Source organism: Lynx rufus, unplaced genomic scaffold (assembly GCF_022079265.1).
Source record: "Lynx rufus isolate CCGP_SWC_20201006 ecotype Redwood Valley unplaced genomic scaffold, mLynRuf1.p SCAF_2, whole genome shotgun sequence".
Taxonomy (NCBI): Eukaryota; Metazoa; Chordata; class Mammalia; order Carnivora; family Felidae; genus Lynx; species Lynx rufus.
In genome coordinates this window covers 137,329,686-137,348,011 of record NW_025814834.1, presented here as the reverse complement: position 1 = coordinate 137,348,011, position 18,326 = coordinate 137,329,686, and the positions used below count along the sequence as shown (strand labels likewise).

The 18,326-nt window shown below is 37.1% G+C and overlaps 1 protein-coding gene across 1 annotated transcript in view; it reads right to left on the bottom strand.

The window, feature by feature from the left end:
* FRRS1 (ferric chelate reductase 1) overlaps positions 1 to 17,308 on the bottom strand; it is a 34,846-nt gene extending 17,538 nt beyond the window's left edge. Inside the window, exons 1-7 of the mRNA XM_047084511.1 lie at positions 17,113 to 17,308; positions 15,902 to 16,038; positions 14,729 to 14,823; positions 13,261 to 13,408; positions 10,142 to 10,324; positions 2,214 to 2,312; positions 760 to 907 (exon numbers count right to left, since the gene is read on the bottom strand). Of these exons, the coding sequence (XP_046940467.1) occupies positions 760 to 907; positions 2,214 to 2,312; positions 10,142 to 10,324; positions 13,261 to 13,408; positions 14,729 to 14,823; positions 15,902 to 16,038; positions 17,113 to 17,308 (1,006 nt within the window). The remainder of the gene's footprint in view (positions 1 to 759; positions 908 to 2,213; positions 2,313 to 10,141; positions 10,325 to 13,260; positions 13,409 to 14,728; positions 14,824 to 15,901; positions 16,039 to 17,112) is intronic.
* Between the last annotated feature and the right edge of the window lie 1,018 nt (positions 17,309 to 18,326).

The following is an 18,326-nucleotide window of genomic DNA, read 5'->3' as shown; positions in this document are numbered from 1 at the left end:
CCCACTCGCAATGTCTCTGTCTCTCTCAAAATAAATAAAAAAGGTTAAAAAATGTTTTTAAAAAATGTGTTGCAATCAATACCCACCAGGGCAGTCTTCTTAAGGATAAGGGAAATATTCAAACTCATAAAACTACCATAGGCTGCACTTGACATCAGATTCACTTAGAAAGACGTGGGACAGGAGACACAGCACATCTGCAGAGCACTGAGAGGCATTCTCCTTCAGTGGGAGATCCTGTAGCACTTTATTCAGCTGTCTAAGAGCTATTCTCTCTTCCCTTCCTCCAGCTCCCTGGAGAAAGCTCAGGTTCAAGGTGGTGAAATTCATAGTGGACAGGTTACCCTGCAAAAGCCAAAATCTGTTGCAACAACCCTACAGTCACTGTTTGTAGGATCCCTGCCAGGGATCTGCCAATGTCACAACACTTAGGGAAGCCCAAAGATATGGCTTCTTCCTAGGTATTTATAGTTCTTCCTGGTCCAAATGCAGTTTGCCAGCCAGAAGTCATTTTTATCATAAGCATGTTGCTTTATGACACAGTTGACACTACTTTTATCTAGTTTCCAGGGAAACAAACCTAGAAGGTTAACCAAAGTCAAATTGTCAGGCAAAAATGGAAAAGGGTTTTGATAACTCTTTACCCACAAGTGCGTATCTTAAAAAATGAGCAATTATAGTAGTGTCTCCAGAACAGGTGGAAAAGGGAAGAAGAGAAAGGAACAAACTTGAAAAGATAGTTTTTATCAATATACGTACCATTGTCAGCTGCACCATCTGCTAGAAAGATGTAGTAGCTTGTGTTTAGATCAAATCTGTTCTTAACCCCAGGAAGGGTAATGTTTCTTCTGAAAGAACACTGCATAACACCATCCGCCAGCCTCCAAGCCATATCCTCAAGAGCACCCTACAAACACACACAATGGGTCTCTTCAGCACTTTCCACAGATTTGCTAAAAATAAAATATGATCAAAATCCTGACCTGTTCGATTTCCTTTCCCTAAGATCCTTTGTGCATGTTTTGTCTGCTGTATCATTGTTTGTCCACTTCCTCTCTGAGGAGTACAAGAAACATTTTCTCCTGGTTTATTGGTCTTTATCCTACTTGGCAAAAACACTATTTTTACTTTGAGTCAGAACCCCACAAACCCTCTACCCAGGTTAGAAATTTTGGCAGATGTACTAACCCCCTCTCGCCTCTAACACACAATCAAAAACACTGAAGAAACAATTAGAAAGTAATACCCTAGTGGCCAAGATGCGATGTGCATCAAGAGAGAAGTTCCAAGCTATGGGAAAGCTCTGCAGAGAACATAATGTTATTAGGAGATGACTACTTCTTGGTCAGAGCTCACTTGCTTGTCAATTGCCATGTGAAAAAGACACTTCTCTACCAGAAATAAGCGATCTTTGGCATAGATGCCAACAAGGAGCACTGAAGACAACTGTCCAAGGCACTGAACCAGTCTCTACCATACATGTTCCCCTTTCTCACTAGACAAGAAACTGTGTCATTAACCTACACCTTTTCTTAAAAATCTATCTGTAAGCTTATGAAAGGGAGCTGATGCTTTGACTATCTTAACCATAATTTTTTTTATAAGATGCAAAAAAGGATTTAAACGGCGCACGCGGATTCATCTTTTCCTATAAGAGAACCTTATCTTGTGCTTCCCGAAGTGTAGAAAAGGGGAGATGTTGGTCAAAGGGTACAAAGTTGCAGTTATGTAGGATGAAAGTCTAGAGATCTGATGACTATAGTTAATAATACTGTATTATATACTGGAAATTTGCTAAGAGAAAATTTCAGGTGCCCTCACCACAAAAAAGAAAAAAAAGTAAGAGAGGAGATAATGGTAGCAGTCATTTCACTATGTGTGTGTGTGTGTGTGTGTGTGTGTGTATATATATATATATATATCTCAAAGCATTATGTTGTATACATTAAATACATATATACAATTTTATTAAACTATATAATATTAAATATATTGAATATATAATGTTAAATAAAATAATATGACATTAATAAATTAAATGTACAAATATAATAATATAACTTACTTTATATATTTTTATATATTATTTTAAAAATAAAAGCACAGAAAAGTGTCTTCCAGCTTGTTGTAAGAAAGAAACCCTACTGCCAATGTTGGCCGCATAGCCAGGGGCAGACAAGAGGGGTGGAGGTTCCCAGAATCTTCCCACCTACCCTGGAGTCCATCACAGGGTGACTTCGCCCCATCAAACGGGATGGTTGTATGTGCACAGTGTGATCTTCATGAATACACACATAAGCATCATCATCACCCTGAAAAACAATTGCAAATGAGAAAAATTCAAAGGAATTTCAACATTTTGTTTTTTAAAATATCCCTAATGAAATCAAATAGTATTTGATGCTTTTAAAACATAATTTACTGACTCAGTCCCAAATGATACCACAAATTCCAGAGAACTGGCTGTCCAATTTATTAATAAAAAATAATTTTGCTATATTGAAGAAAGAAACAAAAAGCAGAAACAGACCCATAAATACAGAGAATAAACTTGATGGTTGCCAGAGGGCAGAAGGTGGGGGGAAGGGGCAAAATGGATGACAGGCAGTGGGACATACAGGCTTCCAGTTGTGGAATGAATAAGTAACAAAATAAAAGGTAGAGCATAGGGAATATAATCAATGGTGTTATAGTTCTGTATGATAACAGATAGTAGCATGATGTTTCAAATTGTTGAATCACTATGTTGTACACCTGAAACTAATGTAACATTATGTGTCAACTATACTTCAATATAAATAAATACATAAATAATTTTGTTAGAATACGAAAACAACACAATTTCAATATAAAAAATATATTAAAATAGGGGTGCCTCGGTGGCTCAGTCAGTTAAGCATCCACCTACGGCTCATGAGGGTCATGATCTCATAGCTCGTGAGTTCAATCCCTGCATCGGGCTGTGTAGAGACAGCTCAGAGCCTGAAGCCTGCTTCAGATTCTGTGTTTCCCTGTCTGCCCCTCCCCCACTCATGCTTGGTCTCTCTCAAAAATAAACATTAAAAATTTTTTAGGGGCGCCTGGGTGGCGCAGTCGGTTAAGCGTCCGACTTTAGCCAGGTCACGATCTCGCGGTCAGTGAGTTCGAGCCCCGCATCAGGCTCTGGGCTGATGGCTCGGAGCCTGGAGCCTGTTTCCGATTCTGTGTCTCCCTCTCTCTCTGCCCCTCCCCCGTTCATGCTCTGTCTCTCTCTGTCCCAAAAATAAAAAACTAAAAAAAAAACGTTGAAAAAAAAAGAAAAAAAAATTTTTTTTAAATAAATACAATAGACATGTTTATAAGCCCCTAAACTTAAACACCACTATTAATGCTTTCATATATATTTATCCACACCTATTTGTATTTATTTTTTCACCTCAAGTGGACTGAAAATACAGTTCCGTTATGTTTTTTCACTGAACTTATTATGAACATTGTTCTAGATATTTATTTGTAAATAAACATCTATGTCCTACAATTTTTCATAACTATAAACACACTGCAATATACTGGGTTTGGGGGGGACCTTTTTTTTTTTTTAATTTTTTTTCAACGTTTATTTATTTTTGGGACAGAGAGAGACAGATCATGAACGGGCGAGGGGCAGAGAGAGAAGGAGACACAGAATCGGAAACAGGCTCCAGGCTCCGAGCCATCAGCCCAGAGCCCGACGCGGGGCTCGAACTCACGGACCGCGAGATCGTGACCTGGCTGAAGTCGGACGCTTAACCGACTGCGCCACCCAGGCGCCCCGGGGGGGACCTTTTAAGATGAAGATACTAGAATCAAATCTGCTGATATTGTACACACTGATTTACTATTACACACTCAAACCAAATCGTCTGAATTCAAGGAGGCATTTTTTTCAGTCTAGTTCTTATCTATCCTTTAGTCTCCAATACTCTTTATCTCTAAAAGTTACAGCTTATTTGAAGTGACTACCAGAGGACAGACTGCATCTTCAAAGTCCATTTAAGTGATGGTACAAATGAATAATCTGGCTTTTAGGTTACTGTGTTTAGTTTTGGTTCTTTCACCTATTGTAAATCATTCTCCATAAAATAGCTAACAAGATCTTTTATGTGCTATAGTCACTAAACTCCTTAAACAAAGCCAAGACTGACAAGTTATAACAAATTTTGCTATTAGTCCCAATGATATTCTAACATGCTTTAAATTTATTTTTAAAAGTTCCACTTTTGAGAACTCCCAAGTACTTAACCTTAGCAAACCAATTATTCACTGTTACACATCTTATATTCAAATCAGAATTAGCCCAACTCAAGAAACTTGGAGTCGTCATGATTTAAACCAGGAATCAACAAACTATGGCACACTCAGACGAAATTCAGCCCAATGCCTGTTTTGGTACAACCCACAGGTTAAGAATGATGTTTGCATATCAAAACGGTTTTTTTAATGTTTATTTATTTTTGAGAGAGAGAGAGAGCATGCGAGCAGGGGAGGGGCGGGGGGGGGGGGGGGACAGAGGATCTGAAGACGGCTCTGCACTGATAGCAGCAAGCCCAATACAGCGCTCGAACTCATGAACCGTGAGATCATGACCTGAGCTGAAGTCGGACACTCAACCAAGTCACCCAGGTGCTCTAAATGTTTTTTTTTTTTAATTAAAAGAAGAATATTTCATGACAAGTAAAAATACATGAAATCCAAATTTCAGTGTCCACAAATAAAGTGTTATTGGAACACAGCTATGCCTATTAATTTATGGATTGTCTATTGCTGTTTTAGCACTATCATAACCGAGATGAGTAGTTAGAACAGAGGCCGTAGGCCCACAAATTCTCAGGAGTTACTATCTGGACCTTTACAGAAAATGTTCACTGATTTCTGATTTAAACAAACATTGTGTGTTTTCTAGACTATCTGCTATGAGGTATAAAAATTCTTTTTTTATTTAAAATAACTTTTAATATAACAAGAGGCAAAATGGTGATAAGACAAATACCATACTAACTCCTTGTTGGTGTGGAGGCAGACCTCCCAAATACTGGAGAAAATTATGGGGATGGATGGAGAAGAGATAACTCTCAGTTCTCACTACTCTAAAATGAAAAATATGAGAAAGTGCTATTACAACTATAGGGTCCAAGCAATTTCTAGAAACCCCAAGTCTGGAGCATGGAAACACACATGTAAGAAGTTCTGCCAAATCTCTGAATTGGACAGAACCCTTTCTCCCATTTGTTTCTCTTGTTTCAAACATTTAGAATGCGCCGTTCAGAATATTGTGTGGATACTATGGGAAAAATAAAGATGACTAGATTGTTCTTACAACCAAAGACTACATTTTAATGGAACAGACAGTTGTAATAGTATGTGAATTATGATACAACAGGTTTAGACAAAGTACCATGGAAACACAAATTATGTAGACCCAAAGATTGAAAAACCTTATCAGGAAAGGTGATAATTAACTAGATCTTAGAAAATAAAAAATATTTACATGTGGGTAAGATAGACCTGAGATAAGGGGAAAGTTTTCCAAAAGGAGGAATTTCCAGGACTAAAGACATAGAAATATAAAAACGTATGAAAATTTTAGAAAACAGGTAACTGTATTAGTGAAAACATAAAACATAAAACAGGGTAAAGCTGGAAATTCCAACAAGGACTTTGAGGTATTTTGAAAGCCACGCTAATGAAAAAAATATTCTTCCTATAACTACTAACGGTTCACCAAAGGTTTTTGGGGATAGCATTGAGATTATCTCTGTGGCAGCTTGGGAAGGAAAGTCCAGTGGCTATTGAAAGATGAACCAGACAGGAGAAATGAGGGAGCCAAGAAGACTCGTGAGGGGGTCACTGAGGCAGTCTGGAAATGACAAAAAAGGTGTAGGCGAAGTCAGAGATAGTGACAATGCAATAAAGAGAATGAAGGAAGTACGTCAAAGACAGAATCACAAGTATATGTAATATCGGTAGCAGTGAACACATAAGCACTCAAATCCTGACTTCTAAAAACTATTCCTATCAAAAGGAAACAGACCTCCTTTGGGAAATGATGAAATGCATAACACTATAAAATGGAATCAATAAACTATGTTTTCTGGTGTAACAGCTTGTTACACACTAAAAAAGTAATGGAGACCCATCAAAAGGGAAAAAAAAAAAACGCTTTAAGAGGCCATATCTAGGTCAACATAAGCAGCTAAAAGAAGACTGATGATGATAAACTATAACTCAATAGACAAAAGTAACTCATTAATCCATAATGTTTCACCAAAAGGGAAGGAGAGGTGCAGAGAAAAGAAAGCTCTTTTTTTAAAAAGAACACCAGCTAACAGATTAGAAAATCACCAATTTGTAATCACAAATGTAACAATTGATTCAGGCAAGGAACATCAATAGATGCTAAAATCACTTGAGAAAATGTTATTGAGGAACAGAATATTCATATACACTCAAAGTATTACCCCACAGATTACTTATTAATTAAAAAGAGAAAACACACCTTCACAAAGGAAAAATCTGATGGATAATAGTGATCAAACACAGAATCATCAATAATGGAATAATTTGACATTACACATCTCTTGATATGATGTACTGAGAAATAAACATATCCCTTAGGTAGTACTTGTGCCAAAAATCTTAACCTGAATCTATTGCACAAATTGTGGAACTTTCTACAGAATGGGAGCATGAAAAAAAATTCTAAAAAACAGGTAGGGTAACTGATCAAAAAGATATAACAATTAAATGTATTGGTGATAAATGACTGGATCTTGGTTCAGAACTTTTTTTAAAAAAGAACAGCTGTAAAGGACTTTATCAGGACAACTGAGGTATCTGGAATATAGACTACATTGCATGAAATTATATCATTACTAAGTTTTCTCAATGCGATAAAGATATTATGGTAATTATAGAATATTCTTGTTCTTAGATACTTAGATCTGTAGATAGTTGCTAAAACTTTTAGAGATAAAATGTCATGATGTATCTACAATTTAACCTTCAAATAGTTTGGGGAAAAATTTGTGTTTATATACACTTCATAAGTCAATCTATACACACACACACACACACACACACACACACACACACACAGTGTGGGAATGGAGAGGGAAAGAAAGTGGCAAGTGTAGGTGAAAAACTTACTGGTGTTTGTTGTACTATTCTTTCAATGGTCATGTGGATTTTAAACTTCTCAAAACAAAAAGGGGGGGTGGGTAAGAGGAAGAAGGACCTGATAGGTGAATAAAAGGGAAGAATCTAAGTCACAACCAAAATTCCCTGAACACTAAAGATGATGACAACAGTGAATGAGATAGTCTATAAATTGCCCAGGACGGCATCTGAAAAGAAGCAAGGATTCAATAATGGTAACTGCTTTTTTATTTCTATTTTTGACCACCAAGAATGAGGAACACAAGAAACATGAGGAGGAAAGATATTAAGTTCAATTTTACAGATAATGGTTTGTGTTGTCCAAGAACACTCATCTGGACAAGACCAGCTGGCCACTGAAAATCCCAGTCTGAAGTACAAAAGAAGTCAGAACTGGGAGCATTCTAGAACTTGAGCACTGAGAAATTATGTATAAAGCAAGATGACACCAATCAGGAGAAGGCAAGGAATAGAAGCTAATATATAATATGTACACTTAATATACTTTATATCATTTAACAAAGTATACGAAGATAGGGAATATGTGGATACTTTGAAATTAGTTAAAATTCAGACATTAGCAAGTCAGTGATAACTAAAATGCAGAAAATTATACTTTTCATCAATTTTAGTGAAGTTTAACACCAAAACAATTGCTATCATTAATTTATAAGTGAAACTGAAAAAGGTATCATTCAGGTTGATCAGTATTCGTAACATCAGATACCTTCAATATTTAAATTTATATTACGTACTGAAAAGAAATAGCAGGTCATAAAAATATCCTAAAATTTTTTAAATAACCAGGAATAGAAGTAACCACTTTAAAAATATTTTCTGAGGATGATTTATTTCCCCCAATTTAGGCAAACAGGTGTACAAATGATTTTAATCATTAAGTAAGATTGCTCTGTAAATCAACTGCACCTGCATAATTAAGTCTTTCTTATAAACATTTTTGATGAGTACTATACTAGAAACATAAGATTTCTAAGTAAGATAAATATATCTTGAATTACAGATAAATGCTTTTGTGCCATCTATGCCTACAACTTAGAACAGAAATAACTGGTCTACTTGTGGGTGCCTCATCACCACACTCAGTACAGCACTAGTGTCTTTTCCTCTCGCTGACAGATTTTATGTGACCAGAAAAGGAAAAATGTGAGTATACTATTGCATGAAGTTTGGCTCTAAAGTGACTGGAATGTTTTTTTATGTAAATGACTAGAACACATATCTAAATGATACTGTATGTTACAGATGAAACTACACACTTACTCCAACAAGGCTACCATTGTTAACCCTTGCTGGGTTTATCTTCAGAACTGTTCACACAACAAGTACTACCACCATCTTTCCTTATTGCTTTATGGTCCCATTTTTTTTTTATTTTGTTAATGTTTATTTATTTATTTTGAGAGAGAGAGAGGAAGAACGCATGCATGCACGCACAAGCAGGGGAGGGGCAAAGAGAGAGGGAGAGAGAATCCCAAGCATCTCTGCACTGTCAGTGCAGAGCCTGTCTCAGGGGCTGAATTTCACAAACCACGAGATCGTGACATGTGGTGAAATCAAGAGTTGGATGCTTACCCGACTGAGCCACCCAGGAGCTCCTAATTTTATTTCTAACCCAGCCTCATTATCCACCTTATGGGCCAAACTTGGTTCATTTCTGCCTGAACTGCAAATAACCAACAAATATGCTATTGCTCTTTGTCAATTACAAAGGGCAATGGGGAAAAGGTCTTGAACTCTTGCAACATCATTTGATCCAGCATAAAATTTCCCAAAAAACAACTTTAAAAAAAGAGTCACAATTTCTTATATGTCATTTTTAAAAGCATATGACATATCTTAAATCTCATAAGGTTAAGGTCTATGTTTTGCTTAATGAAAAAAGATAATGAGTGCATTCTAGAACTATACAGTAATATATCTAGGTCATGTGCATATATTGCAATGCCCTCCCCCTAAAAAAGTTACACCTGGTTTCCCGCAATACATGCAAGGAGCATCCGAGGACCAATGTGATCAGAGTGCACTTTTAGGGAAAACATTCGTCCTTCTATCACAGAATCTCAGCGTTTCTTTTCTTTTTTTGAATTACAAATCCCTTAAGAAGTGATACTAAGTTTAAAACATGACAGGAAGAAAACTCTCTACAAAAAACTCGTCGCCTTTGCTAATGTGGAAGTAAGAGGCGTTCTCCATTTGTAGTCATCCCTGACCTCACCATCAACTCTGCTTCGAAAAGGACTTACACATGTCCTGGCCCATACTCTCCCTCCTTCCTTCTGGAAGATTAGGATGCACTCTGCTGCCACACCACAGCACAAGGCTGCCATCTACAGAACCATTGAATCCATTCAGCACTACCCAGGGAGAGCGAGAATCAGCTTAAAACAAATGCTGCCTTCTGTAGATCTGACAAAGGAGCCTACCGGTAAGGAATATATTTATGCCTGGACACGCCAGGTTTAACCCTCTGTTTGGGATATGTACTGATGACTACCAAAATGGGGACTCCGTGAGCAGCAACCCTTGCTGGGATTGCTGGACACTTGAGAAAACAATGAGGGTTTGAAAAGCATCACAAATAACATGAGACTTGAGGCAGAGCAACTTCTCCTAACTGTACTTCAAGCTTTTATCACAAAGAGATAAGCAGACAGGACAGACAGAAAGATATAGCGGCAAATCCACTGGATACAAAGTGATTTTCCTAACTTTCTACAAGACAGCCTTTCTTAGTGGTATATAATTGTACAACTGTTAAAAACATGAAATACCCAAAGATTTTTAACTTAGAACCCACTCTATGTTCATTTCTCCTGCCCTCCCCTTCCCCTTCCCATTGTAAGCAGGATAATAATTTGACTCTGGAACAAACAACTAACTGCCATTGATTAGGCTCCCTCCAGTAACTTTTCTTTCATTACCACTTACGTAAGTGAGGGATACAAACCATCCATCTGTCATGAGAAAACGCAAAGGATAAATAGCCTTTACTGGGACCGCTCATTTCAACCACCACTGATTGGTCATCTCGTGTGAAGGACAAGAAGAAACAGGCACGCTCCTTCTCTGGGTCACAGTTCAAAGGACTCCGAATACAGAACTTCTTGTTCCCACAATCTGAAGCACTGAACTAGAAAAATGACAGGGAGAAAAAGTCTTAATTACCAACCAAACAGTTCATTTCACAATGATAAAAGAGCCACTACCTTGAAGTACAAGTTTTAACAAGAGTATCTTTTCATAATAAAGATTCAAAGAAGGAAACAAATAACACATCCCAAATTAGACATGATCAGAGCAGTAGTTAGGTTGTGAACTTTTAAACTTAATTAATTTTGATTAAAATTTGGAAGACACAACATTAGTTGGACTATAATGTGCATGAGTATTAAAGTTCCTTTAATACACAAAATATTTCACATCAGTTATGTTCTGGAGCATAGTTTCCAGTAAATTTTGAAAAACACCTTAGGGAATATTTAAGCCCACACTGACATTCTTGCCTAAAAGATATCATTGAGTTTTTAGAATGAACTTTTAAAAAGTAAACAAACTCACGAATTTTTATATTCAGATCCTAGACTCTGCATCTAGAATTCAGGTTCAAATTTGATATTAAAATAATATAAGAAAAAATGGTTATTCCAATATACGCTAACACTCTAAATAATAGTAATAACAATTTAGTGGAGGAGAAACAGGAACAATTTACAATGATTTAATTCAGAGCTTCCTTGTTATGGCAAATAAGAGGACCAGCATCAAAAATCTCAGCTCCACAATTTGATGGTACAGAAATGCTCAGTCATCTTGTTAGAATGCTCTATGACAGTGTATTTCAGAAGGGAGTTAAACATCATGCGTCTAGATTAAATGGGAACTATATCCAAACACCTCTCATTTCTTCTACTCTACCGACACTTCTGGCCATCCAGTGTGTGGGGGGTTTTCCCACATTAAGCAATTCTGCAATTCTCAGTGGACACCAAGCACAAGTCCTACTTTGCAATTCCATTCTGACACAATCTACCTGAAGGTAGTGTCCAATCCTACAAGTTAGGGGCTCAGTCCCACAAGACTGTTTACTTCAGAGGCCAACCACAAGGTCCAGGTTCCCAATGAAGGAGACTAGAGGTTCCCATGACCCTCTCCTCAAGTTTGATAATGTACCAGGATGGCTCACAGAACTCAGGAAAACAGGTTTCTTACTAGATTGCCAGTGTATTATTACCCGATGAAACCCAGAAACAGGTGGAAGAGGTGCACAGGGAGGGTATGTGGGCAGGGCAGGTGTGTGGAGCTTCCATGCCCTCTCTAAGGCATCATCCTTCTAGCACCTCCATGTGTTCAGCAACCTGGGAGCTCTCTGAACCCCATACTTTTGGGATTTTTTATGAAGCCTTCATGGAGGCATGACGGATTAATGACTCAATTTTTAGCCCCTTGCTCATCTCTGGAAAATGGAGAGTGGGGGGCAGAAAGTTCCCAGTTTCTAATCATGGCTTGGTCTTTCTGGTGACCTGCCCCCATGGACGGCCCACCCATTAGAGCAAAAGGCATTCCTATCACTCAGGAAATTACAAGGGATTTAGGAGCTCTGTATCAGGAACTGGGGTCAAAGTCCAAATGTTAGCAGGAACCACAGCAGAAACCAATACACGTTTCTTATTATTTCACAGCAACTTAAAGAAAAGTCACAGTAGAACGGAAAAAACAAACCAGTACGAAACTTGCATTTTGGTCTCTGTTCTCCCCTTTAGTCCATCATGTTTGCTGAAGAACTTAACTGTCTCTCTTGTATACCTTCAACTATACAGGGACTGAATTCTGAGGTCTCTTCTAGCTCTGTATGAATGCTATAATCCCATGACTCTGAATAAACCTTTCTATAATCAGAGATTATAAACCTGGTATAGAGATACCATAAAAGCTCCAATGAGAACTAATGCCTTTTATGTGAATATATGGAAAGATTCCTCCTAGGAAGCTCAGGTCCAGACTGACTATTTACCCCCCTAAGGCAGCTTTAAAATAAATAAACATTAAGACTAAGTAAATTAGAGCTAGTGCAAATAAAAAAATCTAATTGTATGGTCAAAAGTGTAACATTCATAATAATGCAATCAAGTATAATTATATATTGAAAAATGTAGAAGGAAAACAAAATGAGACAGTACATAAAGAGTACAAGTGCTTCACTTAGTCTTCCTCATGAGAACAAAGAATTATAAAAAGACAAAAAGAGAAGGAAAAGAAAAAAGGAACTAATATTTACAGAATTTCTATTAAGTGCAAAGCAGTTAGAAACCTTAAAATCATTACATTGTTTAATTCTCATAATAATAGTAAGAGCTGGATATTATTACTTCTCATTTTATAGGTGAAGAAACTGAGACTTTGAGAATTAAGTAGCTTGTCTAAAGTCACACAGAAAGTAGGCGAGACAGGATTCAGACCCGAGTTTGTTCTTTTAACTGTAATAACCTGCCGTAAGACACTTTTCATTATTTTCACTTCAGAACTAATAAGTCTCATTTATCAGAATTTCTTTCAGTAAAACCTAATGTTATTAATATGCACTACCCTTTACAAGATATGTTTTCTCAGCCACAGTTCGTTTGAACCCAAGGGCCTAAACGGAATTCTAGCTGATGAGTTTGCAAAAGAGCTTCTGTCGTTCAGCACATAGAATCCCCCAGTACTCACTGGCCTTAGTGAAATCAGATCTAGGAGTTACATCACCATTTCAAGATTCTGCTCCAAATCTTGTCTAAATTTAGCTTAAGCTTTAATGTTCCTCTCCGTGTTTGATATTTGGCTGTACAGACTACAGAATGTCATAAGCACACCTCGAACATGCAGGGTGTTGCACTCCCTTTATCCTGACCCATAAGTCATAATGTGGCAATAAAGACTTCCTTCAGATTTCCTGCAGAGGTCCCAAAAACTCACTGCCACAACCCAGCACAGCTACTTCTCTGCATACTTCAGCAAGTACAAACCACAATTTCCAAAGACACTGTTCTTTTAGCTTGCATTTGGTGAAACCATGAAAAGGTTACTTACTGATTTGGTTAAATGGGATACAGGAGGTAATGTTGACAAAGGTGCTACTGTAGCTTCAGGTGTTGTAAAAGGCGGTGCATTGGGCTGTGAAATTACAGGGCCAGGAATCTTCACCCAGTAGATTTTATACTTCTCAACAACTGTGACTCTGAAATGCAGTACTAATGAGATCAAACAGAACCCTAATTGTGGCCCATTATAATTGAATCAAAAAAAAAAAAAAGATAAAAAGAAAAGAAGTAAACTTGGGACACACAACTTAATACTACCCAACAGTACCACCAATTTTGTCTAAGACAAATCTCTAATGACTCTTCTACCTCATTACTAAATGAACTTTTACTGCCCTTGTTCTCTTGCTTACTCTTGATCTTTCTTTTCTTCTCTTCTCTCCTCCTCGTCTGCCCTTTGGGCATACTCCCAGCAGTCCATGAGTGCCAGATAAGGACTAAAACGCACAGACTTCTATTCCCTGACATATAAAGAACATACTACTGCTACTTATTTCATAGTGCGCTGTTCAAATTATCCCACAGGGCATGTGTAGCAGGCAGCTACAGCAAGAAGTCAGATAGAGGCTGCATAAGCAACACCAGATCTTATTGGCATCACAGTCCTCTTCCACATTCCACACCACACACAGGTGTAAAGCTGTGTTTCTGTGTGCTAGCACTTGCATACATAGTGAAACAAAACATACAGACATGTCAGGAGACTAATTCTCCTTAAAATATACATCTGTAGGGGCACTGAGTGGCTCACTCCCTTAAGCATCCGACTTCAGCTCAGCTCATGATCCCAGGTTTCGTGAGTTTGAGCCCCACATTGGGCTCTCTGCTGTCAGCACAGAGCCCACTTCAGATCCTCTGTATCCTTCTCTCTCTCTCTCTCTCTCTCTCTCTCTCAAAAATAAACATTAAAAAAAATTTTTTTTGATAAAAAAAACATATATATGTCTCTAACACCACTCAGTTATCATTAAACTGTTTTTATGACATTCCACTTCCCCTTGCACAGAGGATTAAGGGAAATGGACTTCTAATCCTACTGAATTTCATAATTCTGAGGGCATGAACAGTCTTACTAATCTAATATGCAAGTTATAACACTACAAAAAAGTCATCCAAATTTTAGGAATTTTTTCATACTATCATATTAAGATAAGAACAAATCTAAAAAAATGTATTAGTCCATACACCATATATGAACTCAAGTAAATATTAACTAATGCCTCTTAACATGAAGGCACCACAATATTTAATTCACTCAACAGGTATGTATTAAGCACCTATTAGGTGTTAGGTCTTGGGCTCGGTGGAAAAATCAAATGAAAAGCAAAACAGACCAAAGGTGGTGTCATTCTACACCAAACCACTCCTATACAGGTAAATGTCCAATAGGTATCAAAAATGACAGAGACCATTATTTCAATTTGACTAGTTGCAGATTTGTAAGCTCTCCCACTCACAGAAACTTTATGTGATTCGGAGAATTGCTTGGAGCATTCCAGTAGACTTTAATTTTTGTTTTCTTGGATGGATTTGTGTGACTCACAGCATATCCCTGAAACAAAATGGAAAAGAACTACCATTCACTCACTCTGTAGTTGAGCATACTGAAACTACTGTCATTTTGCAAAGTAATCTGTCATGGCATGATGCTGGCATTCTGATAAATACGGTTTTATTTAGAACAGAGACTCAGGTACTCAACAAATACATGTTGGTTAGTCAACACCAGATTAGCAGCTGGCTCTGTATATAAATTAGAGTCAGCAGAAATTTAAGAACTGAAAAGAGTTATGAATACTGGGTATGTCAATGCTATATAGAGTCTGCTCATTATTTAATTATAAATTAAAACTCCTTCCATTAACAGATACAAAGAAAATCCAAAAAATTCATCAAAAGAAAAAATTTCTGCCTCCACACATATAGCATTATATTTCAGTAATTCCTTTCCCTTGAACAATCTCATTTCCCACTTTCATTCACCTGGCAAATTCCTACTCATTCATTGAGGCCTGACACAGAGATGACCTCCTCCAAGAACCTCTCTCTCAATTCCCTCCAGCCTGTGTGTGACACACCCCGCTATGCTTCTCACCCATCCTGTGTATGCTTCTAATTTAAGTCACCACAATGTTCTACTTATGTGTCTGTCCTATATTCCTCATGTTCTCCTTATGTATCATACATCATATGTCCATATGTTCTACTTATGTGTAAGGCTTTCAGCTCTTCAAAGAACAGAAGTAAGTCTTGTTCGTTACCATATCCTTTGCACCAGGATAGTTTCTGGCATAATAAATGTTTATTAAATCAATGAATGAATGACAAAAATGATACCTCTGTCCCATTCTAGCATCCTATCTTCAATATTAACACCCTTTAAAATCAATATAATAAGAGTCAATATTATATAAAATATCAAAAGCTATAAACCCTTCAAGCTACTGCCTTTTCTCGGATGCTGATGTGTAAAAACATATTGCAAATAGGAAAATTAGGGGGAAAGCTTGATCACTGTGAATCTATTTAGATGTCTGCAAAACATGGGTAATGTCATTATCTCAGAACCCTTAGCTTATAATGAAAAGATCCATGGAAACTAACAAATCAGTTTCAAACATAACACAAACCTGTACATCCTCACAGGTCAGAAGCTGCGACACTTGACTGTCAATCAATGTGAAGGAGCCAATAGGAGGGCCACTCAAATCCTCAGCATTACGTGCTTCTAAAAGAAAGCCTCTAAATGGTAGCCCCGACAAAGTAACTGAGAAACAAACAAAAAAATAGTTTACAATAAGGTTTAGCAACATCCCCAAAAGAAAACTGTTTAGAGGAGGCATCTCATAGTTAGAATCTAGCATATGTATACAAAACTACTCCAGGAAAGAAAATGGTATAAATAATCCCATAGACAAAGAAGGTCTAAACTATGTTCCACAGGACATTCACTCAGTGAGATGTTAATAGCCATTCCAATTCTACGGGGAAAAAAAGCTAAGTGATGGTCAGGGAGGTGTCCATGGAGCCAAATTAGTTCAAAAAATGCTGAATGAAAGTAAATATTTATTTGTTTACTAAAAACCCCCAAGGCCTTTAACATCCTACTATACAGTATGAAACTCTCAGTATATACAACATACAGTGTTCCAAACTGATTTTTCCATACACTGTTTTTGTCAGAGTTCGTTAATATTTTGTATTTCTGGAGTTGCATAAAATAGTTTGCAAAACACTATTATAGATACACTTTTGACAATCAGCCTACCTTTCACCCAAAGAATCAGAAAAACACAAGAATTTACACTATACCAAGAATAAGGGTTTATTATACCTTAAACCAGATAAAATAAACTTTATTTTCCTCTTCTATTGTGTTAATAGTATTGGTTAAAAAAGATACATATTAACTAACGATAAAAATGTATTTAAAACCTATTCTACTTAGTCTGACCTCGGCTCGGTCATGATCTCGCAGTTTGTGAGTTCGAGCCCTGCGTCAGGCTCTGTGCTGACAGCTCAGAGCCTGGAGCCTGCTTTGGATTCTGTGTCTCCCTCTCTCTCTGCCCCTTCCCCACTCGCACTCTGTCTCTAAAAAATAAATAAACATTTAAAAAAAATTTTTTTGAAACCTATTCTGCTTAGGGAGTAGATTTACTACTTAAGTAATACAGTCATCTATAGTATTTAAACACAAAATGAGAAGTGTAAGATGATGGTATCTTATGGAAACAGGTGAATAGATTTAAATGAAACTGTATAAATCCAACAGTAATAAAGATTCAATGTACAGGAAAAGAGGGAAACTCAAAATGCAAAATAGTTAATTCCAACACAGTACCTTCAATCTGGTCTCCTGGTCTGAATGTCATCTGACTCACTGAAATGTTGTGAACAGGGTCAGAACGTGCAGTATGACTGTGTTCAGGAACCATTCCATGGCATGACTTTCCTACTTTTCCGCTGGGATAATTAGCCACAGAACTAACGTGCAACACAAGTATGAATGCACCAAAGGTAAATCCAGGAACTGCCATCTCAAAAAAAAAAAATTAAAAGCACATTATTTTTATACATAATTAAAATATAAAGCTTTCATATGACAGATTATTAATCCCACAAAACTTGCTTTCAACAGACAGCTAACCATATTCTCAAAAATACATAATAAAAAGAATGTGATATCTGAAGTCTGACCTAGATTTGAATCTCGGCTCTACCAATCACCAATGATGAGACTTCAACCAAATCACTCAAGCCTCTATTTCCTTCCCTGAAAAATTAGGAAACTAACACCCACCTTACAAGTTGTTTTAATAAAATGAAGATACAAACTAAAGTCTGACAAGGAAGATATTTAAATAAATGTTAGCTTTCATTAGCATGATTTTCGCTAAAAGCAAAAGGTTCTATTTCACCTTATCCCAGGAAGCTTAAAGAACAAATAGGAAATGTTTCTTCTGGATTTAAATACCGTCACCTAAATAAATATCTGGTATGACTTCTCTCAACTTCCCATTACATTAATCATGATGACAAGGTGGATAATTTAATTTGTAATACTGAAAACTGAGGATAACAGAGAGCCAATCACAAGAAACAATATTTCTATTACCTTTAGCCCAGGCACTTCTGAATTAAGAAACACAATTGTCAGTCCAAGCAATTTTCTTCTCTCATCCAGTACCTGCCTCTTACCATCTGCCTAATAGAAAACCAGCTACTTTATGTCAGTCCCACCCTCTGGTAGCCTACATCAACCACTTCAATTGGTGCTTATATTCAGAACCTGCCAATCACAGCAAATAACAAGGCTTGAGGAAGATGGCAGGGACATGTTACACAGCAGTAAAGTCAGTCAATGAACAGACCCCAAGAAGCAGTTCATTCTCCGTACAAATAGATTAGACAAAATAAAAGCACCCTTAGAATCACTAGAATAAATGACCCTCTTATAGTCCTGTAAATTACAATCCCCACATTGGACCAGAACTAAACTACAGAATTCCTGCTAGACACCAGAAATTATGCCGGGGGCTACACATTTCAACCAGC